The sequence below is a fragment of the Caenorhabditis briggsae genome (assembly GCF_000004555.2).
Source record: "Caenorhabditis briggsae complete genome, chrI, whole genome shotgun sequence".
Taxonomy (NCBI): domain Eukaryota; kingdom Metazoa; phylum Nematoda; class Chromadorea; order Rhabditida; family Rhabditidae; genus Caenorhabditis; species Caenorhabditis briggsae.
In genome coordinates this window covers 8,759,224-8,777,317 of record NC_013489.2, presented here as the reverse complement: position 1 = coordinate 8,777,317, position 18,094 = coordinate 8,759,224, and the positions used below count along the sequence as shown (strand labels likewise).

Below are 18,094 nucleotides of genomic sequence, written 5' to 3'. Positions count from 1 at the left end.
GGAGAAAGTTGAGGCCAAAAACGATTTGGGATTTCAGTTGGACGGAACGTTCGACAAATTTGAGGAAACCCTTTGGTTTCAAGGATAGCACCAACGACTGGCTGCCTCCAAGGTAAGAAGTTTGGGGCAATCTGGACCGACCAGGAGAATCGTTTTCAAATGTCCTTTGGGAGTGGGCAGGAATATATAGCTCCGGTACTCATCCGCACGCTGAAAACTTCGTCTGAAAATGTTTGACCCATGTAGGCACTTACTTACACGATATTGCTGAACTTTTTTTCTCAAGCTCTCAAAGGACGTCGTAAAAGTATTTTCCTGTTAGTTTCACACATAATACAAAAAGTGGAAAGTTGCATTCATCAAAGAATCTATTCGTTACTGTATAACAATACAGAATTCTTGGAAATTCGGTCGGCGAAACATTTTGTAGGTTCCAATTTTTTTCTAATAATCAAAAAAGTTACTATCGGCCAGCCAACTCTGAACATCAATAAACCCACCAAGCTGTTGCGAGCTCGCAACGCAATACTCCAATTCCGTAAATTCTTAATAAACGTACCAGTCGTTCACCTACTGCGAACGCGGAGCGACCGTAACGGATTTTTCGCGAATCACCTGTGTCTAAATTTGAGCTTATATATCTCGTTTCCTCTGAAAAACATTGAAAAGACTTTTAAAAAGCAACACTTTACCGGTAAAAAGCCTAAAAACGGTCTGGAATAATTTTACAGCTAACATCACATTTATGGATTCATACAAAAATTCTCTTTCCTGAAAGTCCTAGTTAAAATGCTCATCGACATGCATCCTACCGGACCGTATGAATCTCAGCCTTCGTGTGAAGTCCTCAATATGTCCAGAAGTGTTTACCCCACTAAACCTTTCATATTTTCCTATTTCTGAAGTCATTACACTCCTCTTGATTTCTGAAGTGGACCTCCCCTGTGAAACCTCCTTATGCTCTTTCTCACATCGAAGGGGGTGTCTTCTTCTCCATCTGTCATTACTCAATGCTAATGAACCTTACTTGTAGGAAGCATCAAGTTAAGATCAGAAGAAGTTTAAGGAATGCCACATTTTTCAAACTAAACAAGAAAAAAGAAGACTTACAATCCGTTGACACACCAAGGTGCTGAAATAAACAATAGTAAGGGGAGCATGATGCTCATGGATTCGAAAAAGGGTATTCCGATGGACTCCTGGAGACACTGGTTTTTCTTCACTTTTCAGGAAACAAATAGAGAAGAAAGAGAAAAGAGATGGGGCGGGCACGCCCAATTATTGAATGAAGAGCCAGGGGTTTCGAAAGGGGAGGAGCCTAAAATGGAGAGCAGCACAGGCCTCGACGACGACCCATCAATTTATTTTCTCGCAGGAGAAAAGACAAGGGAAACGAAAAAAGAAGGCGTTGCTTCTTCGCCTCTTGAATGTCGCCAAAAAGAAAAAGAGCAGCGGCAAAGAACAATAGTAGTAGTGGGAATATAAGAGAGAAAATAAAAGAAGGAGATGCTGAGGAGGATTTGAATTTGATAGATTTGGATGCGGTGCAAACTTGTTATCTTGTGTTGTAGTGCTCTTTGCTCAGAAGATCAAACATAATATTCGGATCAGTACTTGATCAGACAGGAAAAAAGGTTCGAGACAGAATACTGGGCTTAGAATGGTTGTTTGATGCTCCGAAAGTAGTCTAGGAGAAACCTTGAAAAACACAATCATTTCGATTATTCGAAATTTTAAGAGCGCCCTCGAACAAAAAGACAAACATGATTTTCAAATACAAAGACTATGGTAAGCTACATATTCGCAGATTTTACTATTTACGGAGTTGTCAATGACATCGGATTTTGCCCGCGATTTCCACGAATTCTAATGTTGGGCGGGATTCTGGTATCATAAAGATTGTACGATCATGATGACAAAAAACCAGAATTATTCCAGTTTACAGATTGGCGCATAATTAACCGAACTAAAGTTTGTACTTGTATAAAGTATGAGTCAAGCGTTGTACCGCGCTCAAATTTGGAATGCGAAAATTCAAATAATTCATCAATAAACTGGCTAAGTTTCAAATTATTAGATCAACTTTGAGCTGAGTTATCGCTTGTCAGAGTTACTTCATCTTGTCAGGGTCACAACGGCGTGCAAGGAAATTAACGCCGTTCATCTTTGAACAAACATAAGACTTGAGGAATCACTTCGAAAATTTCAGTAGGTTTAAATCAAGCTTAAAATTACGCTTCAACCAATTTTCATGCTTCCAAAATACTTATGTCTAAAGATATACCCGTTTTTATCATTCCGGGTAATTGTTCGCCACCCTGTATAACACAAAACAGCCCAACAGTAAACCAAATTTCTTGACTCAAAAATTCTATTTTTCTCAACTTCAAATTTTTCCCACCATCGTAACCCCATTCTCCTAACATTTTTTTCCTCGCTCACACAAAAATGGCAACATTCGTTTTTCAAAATCCCTTGGGTAACTTCTATAATCCTTTTTTTCTGCATTCCTTTCTCATTTTTTACTCCTATACACTCTTTTCATCCTTTGACCACTTAAGACGAGTAGTAGTAATTTTTCTTACCCTTCCTCTTTTTTTATTTTGGGTAAATCTTCTTTCGGAAAAAAGAATACGATTACAAACACTACTAAAACTTTGCGAATCGAGATTAAAAGTACATGTGTAGGAATGGAGTTAGTATGAATCGGACGAAGTTTAGGGAGATGGTGATTGATGAGAAATTCGGGCTTATATGGTGTACGTTTTTAAATAAACGGAGGCAAATCTACGAATTTATGAAAAAGGGTATTATTTTTAAAGTTGAGATTTTAATATTTACCGGAAAAAATTCAGAAAATATAAGATCGTCATCATTAGTTTCATGGTGTGAGAGTCCTGCACAGATAAAGGGGACCTGCCGAAAATGCTCAGATTCTCAGAATCTTTTATAATGCCATATTTTAAAAACAAACTCATATTTTAAAAACAAACGGACAGAATACGGAGGAATACGGAATAATGTGATGTGGTTTTCTGAAAACGGGTCGCGTGCGGTCCGTATGCGGTTCCTATTTCAACCGCGCGCGAACGCTGAGTGTCCGTAACGGATCCGTTCGCATTTTACCTGTGGACTAGTCGGAGTACTTCGAATGTCATTAAGCAGTCGTTCAACAACCTATCGTTAGCATTCTAAAAGAAGGTCACCCAAACCATCAACTTTGAGCTCTTACAGTGCGTAACATAAGTATAGGACCACCCCAAAATCTAGCTAAAATTTTTTTGAATCGCAATTTTTGGAAAATCTAAAAGCAGAATCGTGATCAGCATCCAAAATTACCCCAGGAATATGATTTTGGTAATTTTATTCATAAAACTGACCGGATGCCGGAACAAAAGCTTAAAAATCGGCTTCTGCAAGCGTAACATAAGTATTAGGTTGGAAGGTAAGTAACTGTCCATTTTTTGATTCGTGAATAACACAAAAGCAAGAATTATCCAAGGTTGACAGTATACCGTCGCGGTCCATGACATGTTGACAACATTCAGGCAACTTGTGGATACCATTTCAAAAGCCAGCTGGCTGCGACTCAAAGTATTTTTTGAGTCCAGATTTTATCTCAATTTCAGTGTTAAATTATTTCCCTCCAGATGACGTTGCATATCTCCTAATAATCAATAATGAAAGGGCCAAATCGGGAGTTAGAAGTGCGTAAAAAAGGAACGTCCAGCTAAAGCGGCCCAGGTCTTACTTGACTTGCCGTGGAACATAGGCTCTCGAGTTATTTGATGAAACTCAATTCAGTCCTAAGACGCTTTGGATGGACGGCTCTTCACTTTCCTTAAGCTCCAGACTTGACCCTTTTATTATTGGCTATTCGGAGCTATTCAACGTCATCTGGAGGAAAAATAACTTTACACTGTCGATGAGAAAAAAACGTCCGGGAAGGTATACTTTGATTCACTGCCAGCTGGCTTTTGGAGGTATGGTATCCACAAGTTGCCTGAATGTTGTCAACATGACGTGGACCCCGACGGCGCATACTGTCAATCTTGGATGGTTCTTGTCTTTGTGTTATTAACGAATAAAAAAATGGACAGTTACTTTCCTTCCCCCTAAAATATTAGGGGCCACTTTGNGAAATTAGTGGCTGGGCACCCGAAAAACGTGAACCCGGTCAACCAAAAATCATATTTTAAGTAGCCTGTCACTATTCAAATCATAATTTCCAAAAATTACTTTGGCAAGGGGGATAACGGATACAGCTAAACAGGTGTAATTCATCAGCATGCATTTTAGCCGGTGAAAAACCGCTGATGGGACAGGGAGAAGCTTCAAATACCACAAGACAACCAATGTTTGGAGAAAATAACAACAACCGTCTTAAAAACTCGAAATAAAGCGCATGAGGATGTTCCGGTTATGCAGTCAGACTTGGCAACTGTAATAAAACATGTCCAAACGATCAATCAGCAAACTGTATCGCCGGAAACTCTATCCCTAATTTGTAAGAGGGCCATTAAGCTTTGCTTCAGGATAAGGTTTTCCTGCGGTATTTGAAGCTTCTCCCTGTCCCATCAACGGTTTTCCACCGGCTAAAATGCATGCTGATGACTTACACCCGTTTAGCTGTATCCGTTATCCCCTTGCTTTCTCAGTTTCGGTTATCAACCATGATGCCTGGGGCTGCTGACTGCCAGAATTTGTGTACTCGCAAGTTTCTTGGCTCTTTCATGGTTCCGGAAACACGGTTGGGTACTTCATATGAGCCCGAAAAAGTTAGTGAACCTAGGAAATGTCTACTGGACTGATATTGAGGCCCTAGAGATTCTCTAGTATGAACTTCTGATCTTCCAGCTGATAATCCAGACGGTTCAACTGAAAATGGCCTAAAACAGCGGTTGGCACCCATCTGACGGACCCAGACAAAGTAATTTTTGGAAATAATGATTTGAATAGTGACAGGCTACTTAAAATATGATTTTTGGTTGACCGGATTCACGTTTTTCGGGTACCCAGCCACTAATTCCCAAAGTGGCCCTATACTTATGTTACGCTTGCAGAAGCCGATTTTTTAGCTTTTGTTCCGGCATCCGGTCAGTTTATGAATAAAATTACCAAAATCATTTTCCTGGGGTAATTTTCGATGCTGATCACGATTCTGCTTTTAGATTTTCAAAAAATTGCGATTTAAAAAATATTAGCTAGATTTTGGGGTGGCCCTATACTTATGTTACGCACTGTATATCTCATTTCCTGTAAAATATATCAAAACGTGGTCAACTGACAAAATGTTATCATAATATCGAAAATACTTTGTCTATCGACCTCTTTTTTCAAATGTATTTTATACAAACCGAGATATATTTTATACAAACCGAGATACAGGCTCAAAGTTGACAATTTGGGGGCTTTCTATTATAGTGTTTACGGTATTTTGTCAGGTGGTCCAATGTGAGGAAAATTAAGTTCTATCTCTATTCTGTGGTCTTGAAAAAGCATGAAATACGGTTTTCAGAGGGATTTTCAATAAATTCTATAAATTTTAGGAAAGCCACAAACGTGCAAGTTTACCAAGTTCTCAAAAACAATGCCGCAAAATGAGCACTTCCTTATGTCCCATGTCTCTTCCCAAATCTCACCTATTAGCTGCTAGACCACAAGGTATACCAGAATAGCAAGTTGTCTCTTGTCTCGGTCTTCCACCTTCATCACAATCTGATCCACCAACACATGCCACGTGGCGACGACGTACACCCTGTCCACAAGAAGCTGTGCATTTCGACCATTTTCCAGCTTCCCATCGACCGCAAGATGTTGAAACACAGTTTTCCTCCGCTACCTGAATCAAAATACTTCTTAGGCTAGATCTCTGAGTTTTTACAAACCGGTCTGGTTCCATTTTCACAAAATGAATCGGGGACATGAACTGTTATATTATGAGCCGTCTGTACACAATAAACTTCTCTTCTCTTGGTTCCTGATCCACAATGAGGAACGCATTCTGTCCAGTCAGCAGCCATCCATCTGAAATTCAATTTATTTTTTGGAGCTCAGAAACGAGAAGAAAAGTGATCACAGCATCTAAAAAGCATAGAAAACATTATCATTTGTGTTTAAAATAGAAGTGATAAACAACATAACCATTCTTCAAGGATCTCAAGTTTTTGAGATGTTTCGTGAGTTTTAATGATAATAAGAAAGTATATTAAATAAGAAAAAATAATAATGAAAGAAACAATCAATCATCCCCTTCATTCTTATGGGGCACACATTTTTGAGCTTACCACCAACGCTTCCAGGAAACATAAAAATAACTCACCGGCATCTGAAAAGGAGCTGATCATGATTGAAACTGATTAAGCTTTGTGGTTCATACTATGACAGAAATTTGGTGATAGGTATGCAAAATCCAAACAAGGAAAAAAAGTTTTTCAATCTTCAACAGTTGCCGTAAAACCTGTAACAGAATGGCATAGACAATTTATCTCGGTTTCCGTAAAAAATAGTAAAAAGTTGTCAACTGATAAATTGTTTACCATAATATAGAAAATATTGTATTAAATGAAAACTTTTATATACGTTTTTAGGAGCCGAGATAATTGAGCTGCTACAGGTTTTACGGTATTTGATATCAATTTTGAACTGCTTAACTGGCAATTGAAATTAAAACTTCAACTTCTATCTATGCATAAAAAGCAATCCTCATAGGTCAAGAATATTTCAAACCTCGAAGGACAAATCAGCATCGGACACGGTCTTGCTTCAACTTTCGGTCTCAATTTATCAGCGCATAATCTTTCTGGAACAACCCTTCCGCTGACTGCATTCACACATACAACTATCGGTTGACTTGTGGAAGCAATCGATCGACCAGCCCCTGCCCAATCCACAATATCATCACAGTTTGATGCACACGCAGTGTATTCTTCTATATTTCAAAGCTATAGTAACTATGGACATTGAGAATACCTGAAACTTTCCAGACGAATTTCCCGTTGTCACAAGTATCACCCCGTCCGCCACAGACACCACAGGCGTCGAAACGGAATGAAGAACCAATTAAACCGTCACATCCAACAATCTGAAAAGACAGTGTACCGTGTGACCAAAAGAGCCTGTTATAGAAGAGCGCCCTAACTTTTAACTGTTCAAATTTTTCGGTTTCTGTCTAAAGTATCAAAAAGTTATCCAATGATAAATGTTTTATTATAGAATCATAAGTGTTTTATCAGTTTATGTTTGTGATAGCTTACAAAGCAATAGAGATAATTGAGCTCAAACTTGAATAATATGTGTTTTGCCGTCCTAGCGCACTTTTCGCCCATCCTCATTTTTTCACATTTTGAACCATTTTAAGGCTCATTTTCATTGATTTTGTGTCTTAACTCTTCAAAAAAGTCATTTTAATCAATTTTCAAAAATGGTAAAAAGATATGCGCTAAACACTTCAAAAATGTGGTCGAAATAGATCGACATTGGCGAAATATTGCGCTTGACTTTCTTGGCAGAGGGGTCCGGAATCCGGATTCCGGATTCTGTCCATTTTTTCATTCTGGATTCCAGATTCCGTAAAAATGTTTTTGTCCGGATTCCGGAAATTTTTCATTCATCCGGATTCCGAGAAAATTTTTTATTCCGGATTTTAAACATAGGTGTTAATTTACAAGAATTCTCTGACTTTTTAGAATTTCCTTTCTTTTTAGATTTGTGTTATACAGGGTGGCGCACAAAATGCATTACAATTTGTCCACCTATTTTTTTGTTCAAGATTATTTTCAGATCCATCAAATAAACGTTTTCTATAACTTTGACTAATTTCTGGAATATTCATACAGAGAATTTCTGAATAATAAAAAGGCAAGACGAAACTGGACGAAATTTGTCGAAAAGACAAACTTTTCGAAAAACTTTTGTTTTTTCTATTAACTCTGTTCTTTTTGTACATAAAATTTGAGAAATTCCGGTTTTCAGAAATGAGAAAAAAATTCTTCAAATTTCTACCGTCTTATATGTTGTTTTCAAACTTCGTTTTCTTTCAGGGGGTAAGAGCGAGGAAGTTGTCGTTTTATCAGTATGCTGGTGAGGCCTAATAGTGTCTACACCCCAACGGAGATCATTCTCCTCTTTTCGTGCAGTGAGATATGCCCACCGTTTTCGCCTCTAATAATTTCCATTTTTGGACTACCATTTTATTTGTATTTCTATCTGACCTCAGATCAACTGAAATTAATCACCAATTTGTGGAGGTTAACAACGAAGATGCACCCTTTCGAACAAACTTCACAACCTGGGTTCATCAATTTGAAATATGAAAATTCTCGTTGCACGAAAATCCCCCTCCAAAAAAGCATACGGGCTCAGATTTGGACGCATTAAAAACCGGGATTGAAAGGGATCCGTCTCAAACTGTGCGGGATATATCAAGTACATCAGTGGCAAGCCTTTCGTCAAAAAGCCATAAATTGGGAACTCTCGGCAAAGTAAAAAAAGTGGGAAGATATGGATCACACCTTTTCGCTCAAAGCAACTTTGTTTCATGTGTGGGCACCTGTTTGAATCTTCTCATCCTGCGTTGCACACATGAATGTTGAAGTTAAATCATTACTAGTGGCGATAAATGGGTAATGTATGATTACTATAAACAACAATCCAAGTGGGTTGACAAAGGCACTCAACCACCAGACGTCCCGAAACGTGAAATTAACGTTAAAAATTGGATGTTTTTGGCATGGATGTCTACCAAGGAGTGGAGTATTGGGAGCTGCCAGATAATGGTGTCACTTTTATGACCGATACCTATTTTTGTCAGGTGACATAAATCATGTGGATCTCCATTGGAGGATCGGATCTCTCATGTGGATCTCCATTGGAGGAAACACAACGGTTTATTTTCAAAATCGAAATTCGCAACCTCATGCGGGAAGGAGAACGGAGACCGATCTCACTCGATACGGCTAAACGGTTCTGTCTTATCTACAGTATAGTCCAAACCTTGTACTGTCTGACTACCCCCTATCCAACCATTTCTACCGACATCTTGATTGAAAAAAAATTCACTTCAAAGCATGATGTCAAAAATGGGTTGGCCTGATTTTCAATGCGCTGTGACCGGAGTTCTGGAAGGAAGGCATCCACAATTTGGTGGGACGTTGGCAGATAGTCACTGATAACAATGGTCATTATCTTTAATTTATCTGACATCGTTTTGACTTTTTTTATATCGAATGAATCTGACGCTAAAAATGGAAAGGACTTTCCGAACAACCTAATATGTTTTCGCAAACTTCAAACTTCATGAAAATTGAACTTGAAAAAACCCAAAGATTTTTTCAACTAGCCGTTATCCGCCAGTCGCGCCTTGCCTGTGGTCGGATTGTCGGTCAAAGGCTAATAGTAATGCTTGTGGGTTCGACTCTGGGAGTCGTCTTTTTTTTGTTTTACTTATTATTTTGGTTTTTGCGTGAAAGATGTGGAAAACAAGAGCCGGGCCTCGTGAGCCTCCCGGGCCAGGCCGTGACCAACTTGTCAATTCCCGGCCAATCGCAACTATGATAATAACTATGATATAGTATAATAAGTACTATGACTATTTCAACTATCCATTTCGAACACATTTTTGAAGTGTTTAGCACATTTCGACCATTTTATAATACCATTGTTGAAAATTATTTAAAATTACATATTTTAAAGAGTTAAGACACAAAATCAATAAAAATAAGCTTTAAGAAAAAATTAAAGTTGACTCAAAATTTGTAAAAAACGAGGATGGACGAAAAGGTGCGCTTGAACGGCAAAATACATTTTGTTCAAGTTTGAGCTCAATTATCTATACTTCTATGTAAAATATCAAAAAGTTGTGAACTGATATTTGAGACACTTCTGATATTATGATAAACAATATATCCGTTGACAACTACTTATTAAAACATACTTAAAAGTTAGGGGGCTCTTCTATAACAGGTTTTACGGTATTCTTTCTAAAAGACCCTCACCTGACAAGCTCCTTTGCTACAGACTGCTCTACTAGTAGCTGCTTGACAGGGTGTTCCGTCATCAACTCTCCATAAGAAATTGGCTCCTGTCACTCTGGATCGACACACTACTTCGCACTGAAATCAACACCATGATTTTTAAACTTTCGGTGGGGAAAATAAACCTGTTGTCTTGACACCATCTCCTCTCCTCCACAAATCGTATCCCTAGCTAATCTAGATTTTGACTCGCATGTCTTTTGAGCACAAACTTTGAATCGAACCGATTCTCCTGAGCATTTCGAAGTGAGACATCGACGAAGCTGTCTTGAAACTCCACCGCCACACTAAATGGAATTAAATTTTACCTTTTTTCTGGTTTACATCCGAAACCAACCGTTTTTGTACATGAACTCCAGGGACTCCATGCAGCCCAACTAAGAGCTTCCACATGCAATTGTGCTAGGAGCAAGTGAAAGATCAGAAATACTACGATGTGAAAACACTTCATTTTCAGTCATCTTATACTTTGCTTCATTGTTTTTTTTTGTTCGATAGGCAAAGTAGGGGTGGGAGAATCTGGAAGCTTTTATGGATATTGGAGAAAAATTCCGAGTGACGAAAATTATGGAGTGCGATGAAATTGAAATACTAGAGTGGGAAGGAGAAGAAGATGAAAGGGAAATTTCAAAACAGTAAAAATAGAAGAAGCCGAAGGAAACTTTGGTCTTTTGGAAAGAAGGGAAGTTAAAAATATTTTTTTTACTTTAGGTAAGTCTCAGTGTTGTTCATATATTTTTTGAAAAGTGTGAAGTTGCTTTAGTTATTTTTTTCTCAGAAAGAAAAACAGAAAACAGGAAAAGTCGGAGGATAACTACGGAAATCAAATCAAAAGTGTCGAGGAACGTTGTCATTTTTTGTCTTCTCAAGCATAAAGAAACAAGAAAAAACCCTGCGCGAAAAAAAGTGGTCCATTTTTTCTAAAAATTTTGCGTTTCGACTAATTGAATGTATCTTTGCAACATAGTTTGGACTACATTCAAAACGTATATAACCCATAGTGGAAATTGAAAAATCCACAATCAAAACAGCAAAAATTCGTCCCTTCAGAAATAGGTATTTCAATGGACCAACTTTTTGAGTAAAAAATCGGAAGCATCGAAAAAAATTGGGGCCAATTCAAAGGAAATGACTGACGGGAAACCGGCGACCAATACGATTTATGGAATGACTATAAGGCAAAAACGGAAAAATAGAAAAACCTTGAAAGTTCGCTGTGGCTATAGTTTTTGCAGAAAAATTGAACTAATTGTTGAATGTGGTTCGAATGAAAATAACAACTATTTTCTGAGGAGTAATTCAAGAAAACCTCGCGTTTTTCCGCATAGTTGAGATGGAAAATATAAAAGTAAGGAAGTCGGAAAAGGCGCAAAAGACAAAAAAAAAAGAAATAAAGACAATAGATTTTGGGCCACCCCCACCTCACACCAGGTATCTTCTTTATTCTACTATTCTACTGCTCTTTTTCTTTAGAAAACTTTGAAAAAAAAGAAAAGAAAATCTCGATGGATTCTGACGCTTGAATTATCTATAGAAAAAAAACTTGAAGTCTGGGTAAAAAATATTAATCTGAAAGAATATAGATGAGGTGCAATATTTGTAAAAAAGGGGTCAATTATTCGTACATTGGCTTATGTTTTTGAAGAACCGAGATAACTGATTGGAATGATTGGTCCTGTGAGGTGCCGTAATTTTGATAGTCGTGCGTAGACTTGTTCAAATCGGGAAATTGGGAATCCCGTTTTCCCTGTTTTCCCGAAAAGTTCCGAGAATTTTTCCCGACCGGAATGTTCCCGAAAAAAATCGTTCGGGAAAATTTGGGAAAAACGGGAAATTTTCCAGTAATTATTTCTCCAGATTTCACAAATTTTAAACCACTTCTTCGTTTTTAATAGTTTTTCAAGGTAATTCAAGGTAAGGTTTTCAAGGTAATTCATTGGACACTTTTCAGAAACGTAAATATATTCACAAGTCCCCACATAAATTGAGAATAACAGGCAAAAATTAATTGAAAAACCAAATTCCTTTATTTTCTCGGGAAGTTTTTTGGGAACCCGATTTCTTGAAAAAAGGAATACTCATGAGGATAATGGTTTGTTTAAGATACACTAGTTCCTGAAAACCCAATGTCTTAAGGAAACCGAAACAATTTTTGCAGTTCAAAAACCAAATTATTAAGAAGCACTCACAAAGATCCAAGTTAAATAAGAGTTCAGAAGTTTACAAGATTCCAATCTTCAAGGGATAATGCGAGGATTGGGTTACTACCTGGTTTACGATGAATTATGTAACACTTTTATAATAAAAATACTATGACTGACAAATGAGACAGATTTTTCAAAAAATATATTAAAATTCTAACCTTTGGTCTTGAAGAATCTCATATTGAAGGAGTTTGTTTGGTGGTGGGTTTGTCTATAATATTTCAAAAATAACAGCCTCCCAGGAATGCTGAACCTTGTTAGTGCTTGCGTTTTGGAGCACTGACTTCTTTTTTCCCAAATCGGGTTAGCTCCTCCTTCTTCCTTTTTCTTCCAACGGGAGTCATGTTTTAGAAAAAGGGGAAAGGAAAAAATTGTGATGGCTTGGTAGGAGACAAAGAAAAAAGAAGGAACACACGGACCAAATTATGGGGTTCGGTCCGGATCAGGAGGATTGATATGCAAACGGCTAAACAAAAAAAGGATGAGCAGAAAGAAAGTTATGAATATATAGAGAGTCTGTTAGTTTTAGAAAGCCTGGCGGTCCCAGGAGATGGCAAAGGACCCCGGAAGACAAAGAAAAACGAAGAGTTGGCAGGAGCAAGCAAAAAAGAAGATGTGGTGCTCCTCGAGCATTCTTATAAATGTTGTTCCTCCTTTCCTTTTTTCTACAACTTCTCGCTCTTGGTCCCCTCACCCATTATACAGAAAAGATGAAGAAGCAAAAAGACACTCTTCTTTCGGCAGGAAAAAGGCGCCACATTTTTTTCCTTCTGATTTTGACGCCTTGTTCTATTCTTTTTTGTGTGGTTTTTCAACGAAAAAGGGGGACCGGAAAACATTACTTTTTATGGGTTCTGAAGATCTTTTCAGAAGATGGAAGGACAACGGAGATTAGTTTTATGGGTACACGAGGTAAAAGGATTATCAGCACAAAACGACAGAAATTCCTGCTTTTCTGTGGTGATTTCACAAACCAACGTAGTCGGCATAGAATAAAGTTAGACTTGTATTATGATATGAAAAATTGGAGCTATGGAAGATAAACGCCATTGATCGTGGCTGAAGGTTCCACAACGACAACTACCGCAACCTAAAGACATTTTTTATTTTCCGAATTTGTTTTCTCGTAACCTTTTGCCGAATTTTCTATTATTGTTTGCCAGGAGACAGCAGGATTCGGTTGAGAGCCTTCTCAAGGCCAATTTTATCATATCGAGAAAGAAACTCAGAAAATAAAAACATTTTGTGTTACGGTAGTTGTCGTAGTGGAACCTGCGGCCAGTGCCACCGGTGTTTCTCTTCGACAGCTTCGATTTTTCTGTCCCAGAATGATAATATAGTTGTTTTTTCCGGAACTGAAAACGTTGACGGTTCTCCAGCTTCTCTCTTTATTCATACAACCGAAAAAGCTACCGTGAACACTCTAATAGAACGCCACTCACCCAACCCGTCAACTTTGAGCCATTGCATCTCAATTTCTGTAAAAGTTATCAAAAATAGGTCTATTGACAAGATGTTTATCATAATATAAGCAACATTTTATCAGTTTACCACTTTCTCATATCTTTCATAGGAACCGAGATATATGGGCTCAAAGATGACGGTTTGGATGGGAGGGGGGAGGTGTTATTTTGCATTAGTGTTTAGAGTAAACTGTAATGGCTCACACCATTGTAAAATTGCCGATTTTTAAACATTTGAAAAACCAATTAAAAAATTTCATTTCCAGATTCAAATACATAGTTAAAAAAATCGAATCCAGTCGTCATTGATGGAGTTCCTAATCCACAGTAACCTATTTTACTTCTTTCGTCCCCAATAGTTTTGCTGATAGTAGCCATTGTATCCATTATTCCCGTATCCATTGTTACGGTATCCATATCCATATGGTTGATATCCGTATCCTCCTCCTCCGTAATATCCTCCGTGATGGTGGTGGTGGTGATGTTCATGAGAATGTGAATAAGAATGTGAGTAGGAATGAGCATATGTCACTGAACGTTTGAAGAGAGATTACATAGAAGAAGGCTTGGAAACTTACCAACAGCAAGAAGAAGAACAAGGAGAAGTACGTAGAATCGTTGTTGGTTCAACATATTTTTTTAGCTGTCACTATCCTTCGAATCTGTTCTTTTATATTCCAATTAGTGTATATCTGTTTTCGCCAAACACATCAGCTTCTTTGATCAGACGATACTGTGACATCAAATACTGTGACATCAATTGATACGCAAGCCTAAAGACTAGAGAATACGATGAGACTTCAAATCAGAATCAGAAACAGACTGGGACGAGTTAGAAAATGACATCATGCAGTAGGAGAAAAAAAGAATGTGACCAAAAATAATTTTGTTTCAGAGATGTGGGAAAAACAAACTGTAGCAAACAATTTGAAAATTGAACTTTCTCAAATATATGTTTAAATTTTGTACTTTGGATTTTGATTGTCACATTATGAGGAAACCTGTTTTATCTAGACACCAGATGAATAATGAATAGTTTATATGATACGAAGTTCAAATACATTTTTATACATACTTTACGATATAAATGAATAAAATCATATTATCTTGTAGATATTCCATCGAACGACTTCATCTCAATCCCTACTTCTTTCTTCCCCAATAACTGGATTGATAGTATCCTCCATACGGATTGAATCCGCCTCCTCCGAGAAGCCCTCCGTGATGATGTCCGTGGAATTCATGAGAATGAGAAAATGAATGGGACCATCCGCCGAGAGCACCTGGAAATTGGATTTTCACATTTTCGAAAACTTTTAGAATGAAAAAAAGAAACTCACCGACAACCGCCATCATCAGAACTATGAGAAAACCGAAATTCATATTTAGCTGATTTTTAAAAATTCGAACCTAGTTAGTGGTATTTTTATACTCAACTAGATGTTTTTATATTTTTAAAGTTTTCACCCAAAACAAGTTTATCATAAGAACATCACCTGAAGACAAATCTAGAAAATTCGCATATCGAGTCTAGTGATATCATAAAAACATACCCATTGAGAATAAGACACCAAAAATCTTTTTATTAAAGAACACAGTACAACCTTTCAGAAAGGTGGAAAAAAGAGGTTTTAAGTTTGTTGGCTTCAGGCAGCAACCAATGGGACAACCATCATCTCGCGTTGCTCCGTTTGTTTGGCAAATGCCTCATGTGGGTCAGCAGCATCTTTGGCCTGAAATAAAATAAAGAGCATATATTTTCAACATTTAAATTCACATTAGTTGTCAAGAAAACAAGTTTGTCAGTTTTTTGCTCTCCGTTAAGTCTCAAAACATCAATCTTGGCAGTTGAATGTGGCTCAGCAAATCCAAAAACTGGGTTGACACGATAGAGCGCATTGTCCGAGCATTTGAGCTTATAGGCCTTGCGTTCTCCAGAAGTGTTCTTCAACTCAATTTGGCTAACTCCTCCCAATGTTTGGTATTGAAGTTTTGCTGGGAAAACACTCAACTGATTGGAGTGCTTGATGGCGTTGACCTCTTCAACCAACGACTTCTCCATCTGCTTTCCGCCGGTCGACTGCTTACAAACAACAATTGGAAATGAGCAATTCATAACTTTGCTTACCGGTTTTGGAGCAGCAGCACAAGCAGCCGAGTTCTTCGAACTCTTTCCAGACTTCTCCATCTTGTACTGAGCATCCGAATCAAGACGACGCGCTTTGCGACTCTTCGAGCTCTTAGAACTCTTACGAGACGACTTTGATGACTTGGTCGACTTCTCCGATGCGGCAGATCCTGCAGAAGCAGCAGATGCGGATGTTGTTGCTCCCTCCTTGACCTGTTTCTTTGACTTGCTGGATTTTCCAGACTTCTTTGACTTTCCAGACTTTCCTCCCTTGCCGGATTTCGAGGACTTTCCTTTCTTTCCAGACTTGGATGATCTCTTTGAGCGTTGGCTCTTGGAACGATGAGATCTCGACGATTTTCCACTTTTCGAGCTCTTTCCATGAGCAGATTTCGACGATCTTGTCGATTTGGCACTCTTACCCTTGTTCTTTACATGAGTCTGAAAATTGATGAACTCTAGCTTATGAAACAGATATTTCAATGCATTACCGTCTTGCGATCCTTGGCACAAAGTGCAATGGCAGCGGCCATGGGCAACGATGTCGTCACGATAGCAGTCAATGGCACGAGCATTCTTGTACGAGCACCGGAGGCACAACCTTCTCTTTTTCCTTCGTAACTTCGAACTGAAGTCACTGGATCTATCGGTTAGTTGTGGTTTCCTTTTTCTTACCTAGACGTTGACACCACAGCTTAACCTCACAGAGTTTGTAATTTCACGTTATTTTAGTGGATGCTCCGTTCAACACGAGTCTATAAATTCCAGAAATTTTTTTTGTGTATAATAAATTTTAATTTCATTTACCTCACAAGTTTTAGTCGTACAATGAGTGTCGCTCCATTGAAACTACCAGCTGAAAATGGAAAAAGAAGAGATAGTACTAGTAAGATCAGAAGATCTGTGAAGCAGCGGTTATATTGACTTTTTAGGCTCGATCGGTGCTTCAACCTATACAGGTCAAGAAAATCCAAGATCTGAAGAAAAGTTTCTGACCGTACTCTCGCAAGTTGAGCAACCGTCTCGTGAGCTGACAATAGTTACCAGTAGAGAGAGGAAAAATGGCGAAAAGTTTCTGAAATTCGTTTTTCAGTGTCGCACGCTGAATCGATGGGTCTGATTTTCCCGAACTGGGTTCGTATTTGCTATCGTCGTGGTCCAATGGAATATCAACCATATGATATGAACATGCCACCTAAACTAATCCCACGCCAGCCACTCCACTACAAATTTGATTCTCCACTTACCGAACGTGGACAAATTGTAGCTGAAACCTACGGTCGTGGATTGACCTCAATTGGAGTTCGTCCATATGAAATTTTCTGTTCACCAGATATGAAATCAGTGCAAACAGCGGCTGCGTTGGTGAAAGGACTCGGGTTGTCGTTTTCAGCAGTGAGTCAATATTCCCTCACTATTTTTCAATTCTTACTGTAATTTAACTTTCCAGATAAACATTGAACCAGCACTTATGGGTTATCGTCAAATGTTGCCTCCCAATTATCATGAAATGATACTCTCTCCCAAGACGGTACTATTGAACTTTTTGGACTTTTACAAAGTGTTTTTGAATAGGAATTTTTTAGTATTTTGGAATGGGATATCCAATCAACAATCAGTACGAACCAATTCAAGGTTTCTTTCCTTCTGAAAACATTGAAGACTACAATCTGCGTATTCGTTCTTTCTACAAAGAAAAAATCGCAAAAATTGAGCAGAAGTAAGCAACATAGCTAGAAGCTCTGATAGGCATTTTCCAGATATGTGGTTGTGGTTGCTGATAACGTGGTTGTTGATATGACTCAAAATATTCGTTTTGAAACGGTCGACGATATTCTGAGAAGCACGAAGAAGCCAACGTGTCAGATGAGCTTCATCTCACTCAAACAGGGCGATGTATACACTTTTCAAAATGTATTTTTCTTAATTTAAAAATCTTTCAGGCTCACATTCTCGATTCGCCGGTTTTGCCACTTACCAAAAGTTTATACGTGGTTAAACCATTCTACTGGTCCGAAGTGCCTCTGAAACTGGCAGTACCCAATCATCCGGAACTCAATCAGAACTGATATTTGAAAAAAAATGAAGATGTATTATTAAAATTGTGTTTGGTATTTTGTTTGTGAGTAAATTGAAGGCACAGTTGACAAATAATTGAGCTTTGGATGGGGAAGATGGTAAAAAAGGGGAAGAAATGAGAACCTGAAGACAGGAGGAGGAGGAGGAGGAGGAGGAGGAGGAGGAGGAAAAGATCAGAAATATACA

The 18,094-nt window shown here is 38.2% G+C and overlaps 6 protein-coding genes across 6 annotated transcripts in view; 1 reads left to right on the top strand and 5 right to left on the bottom strand.

The window, feature by feature from the left end:
• Positions 1-10,485, bottom strand: part of Cbr-madd-4 — a gene marked incomplete at both ends in the record, with an annotated part of 15,628 nt that extends 5,143 nt beyond the window's left edge. Inside the window, 7 exons of the mRNA XM_045239050.1 lie at positions 5,643-5,842; positions 5,889-6,027; positions 6,730-6,931; positions 6,973-7,084; positions 9,996-10,112; positions 10,160-10,321; positions 10,372-10,485. Coding sequence (XP_045094854.1) covers positions 5,643-5,842; positions 5,889-6,027; positions 6,730-6,931; positions 6,973-7,084; positions 9,996-10,112; positions 10,160-10,321; positions 10,372-10,485 — 1,046 coding nt within the window. The remainder of the gene's footprint in view (positions 1-5,642; positions 5,843-5,888; positions 6,028-6,729; positions 6,932-6,972; positions 7,085-9,995; positions 10,113-10,159; positions 10,322-10,371) is intronic.
• A 2,619-nt stretch (positions 10,486-13,104) lies between these two features.
• Positions 13,105-13,227, bottom strand: CBG25277 (the record flags this gene model as incomplete). Its single annotated transcript, XM_045239045.1, has 1 exon — positions 13,105-13,227. One exon carries the CDS (start codon positions 13,225-13,227, stop codon positions 13,105-13,107), a length of 123 nt encoding a protein of 40 aa, XP_045099286.1.
• An 811-nt stretch (positions 13,228-14,038) lies between these two features.
• On the bottom strand, positions 14,039-14,334 carry Cbr-fip-6 (the record flags this gene model as incomplete). Its single annotated transcript, XM_002639631.1, has 2 exons — positions 14,039-14,232; positions 14,280-14,334. The coding sequence occupies 2 exons, from the start codon at positions 14,332-14,334 to the stop codon at positions 14,039-14,041; spliced, it is 249 nt and encodes an 82-aa protein (XP_002639677.1).
• A 510-nt stretch (positions 14,335-14,844) lies between these two features.
• On the bottom strand, positions 14,845-15,084 carry CBG25278 (the record flags this gene model as incomplete). The annotated part of the gene is made up of 2 exons (XM_045239032.1): positions 14,845-14,984; positions 15,042-15,084. The coding sequence occupies 2 exons, from the start codon at positions 15,082-15,084 to the stop codon at positions 14,845-14,847; spliced, it is 183 nt and encodes a 60-aa protein (XP_045099287.1).
• A 263-nt stretch (positions 15,085-15,347) lies between these two features.
• On the bottom strand, positions 15,348-16,404 carry CBG12397 (the record flags this gene model as incomplete). The annotated part of the gene is made up of 3 exons (XM_002639632.1): positions 15,348-15,434; positions 15,479-16,270; positions 16,321-16,404. The coding sequence occupies 3 exons, from the start codon at positions 16,402-16,404 to the stop codon at positions 15,348-15,350; spliced, it is 963 nt and encodes a 320-aa protein (XP_002639678.1).
• A 253-nt stretch (positions 16,405-16,657) lies between these two features.
• Positions 16,658-17,898, top strand: CBG12398 (the record flags this gene model as incomplete). Its single annotated transcript, XM_045239019.1, has 7 exons — positions 16,658-16,715; positions 16,762-16,875; positions 16,923-17,224; positions 17,280-17,360; positions 17,416-17,549; positions 17,590-17,725; positions 17,773-17,898. The coding sequence occupies 7 exons, from the start codon at positions 16,658-16,660 to the stop codon at positions 17,896-17,898; spliced, it is 951 nt and encodes a 316-aa protein (XP_045094855.1).
• Between the last annotated feature and the right edge of the window lie 196 nt (positions 17,899-18,094).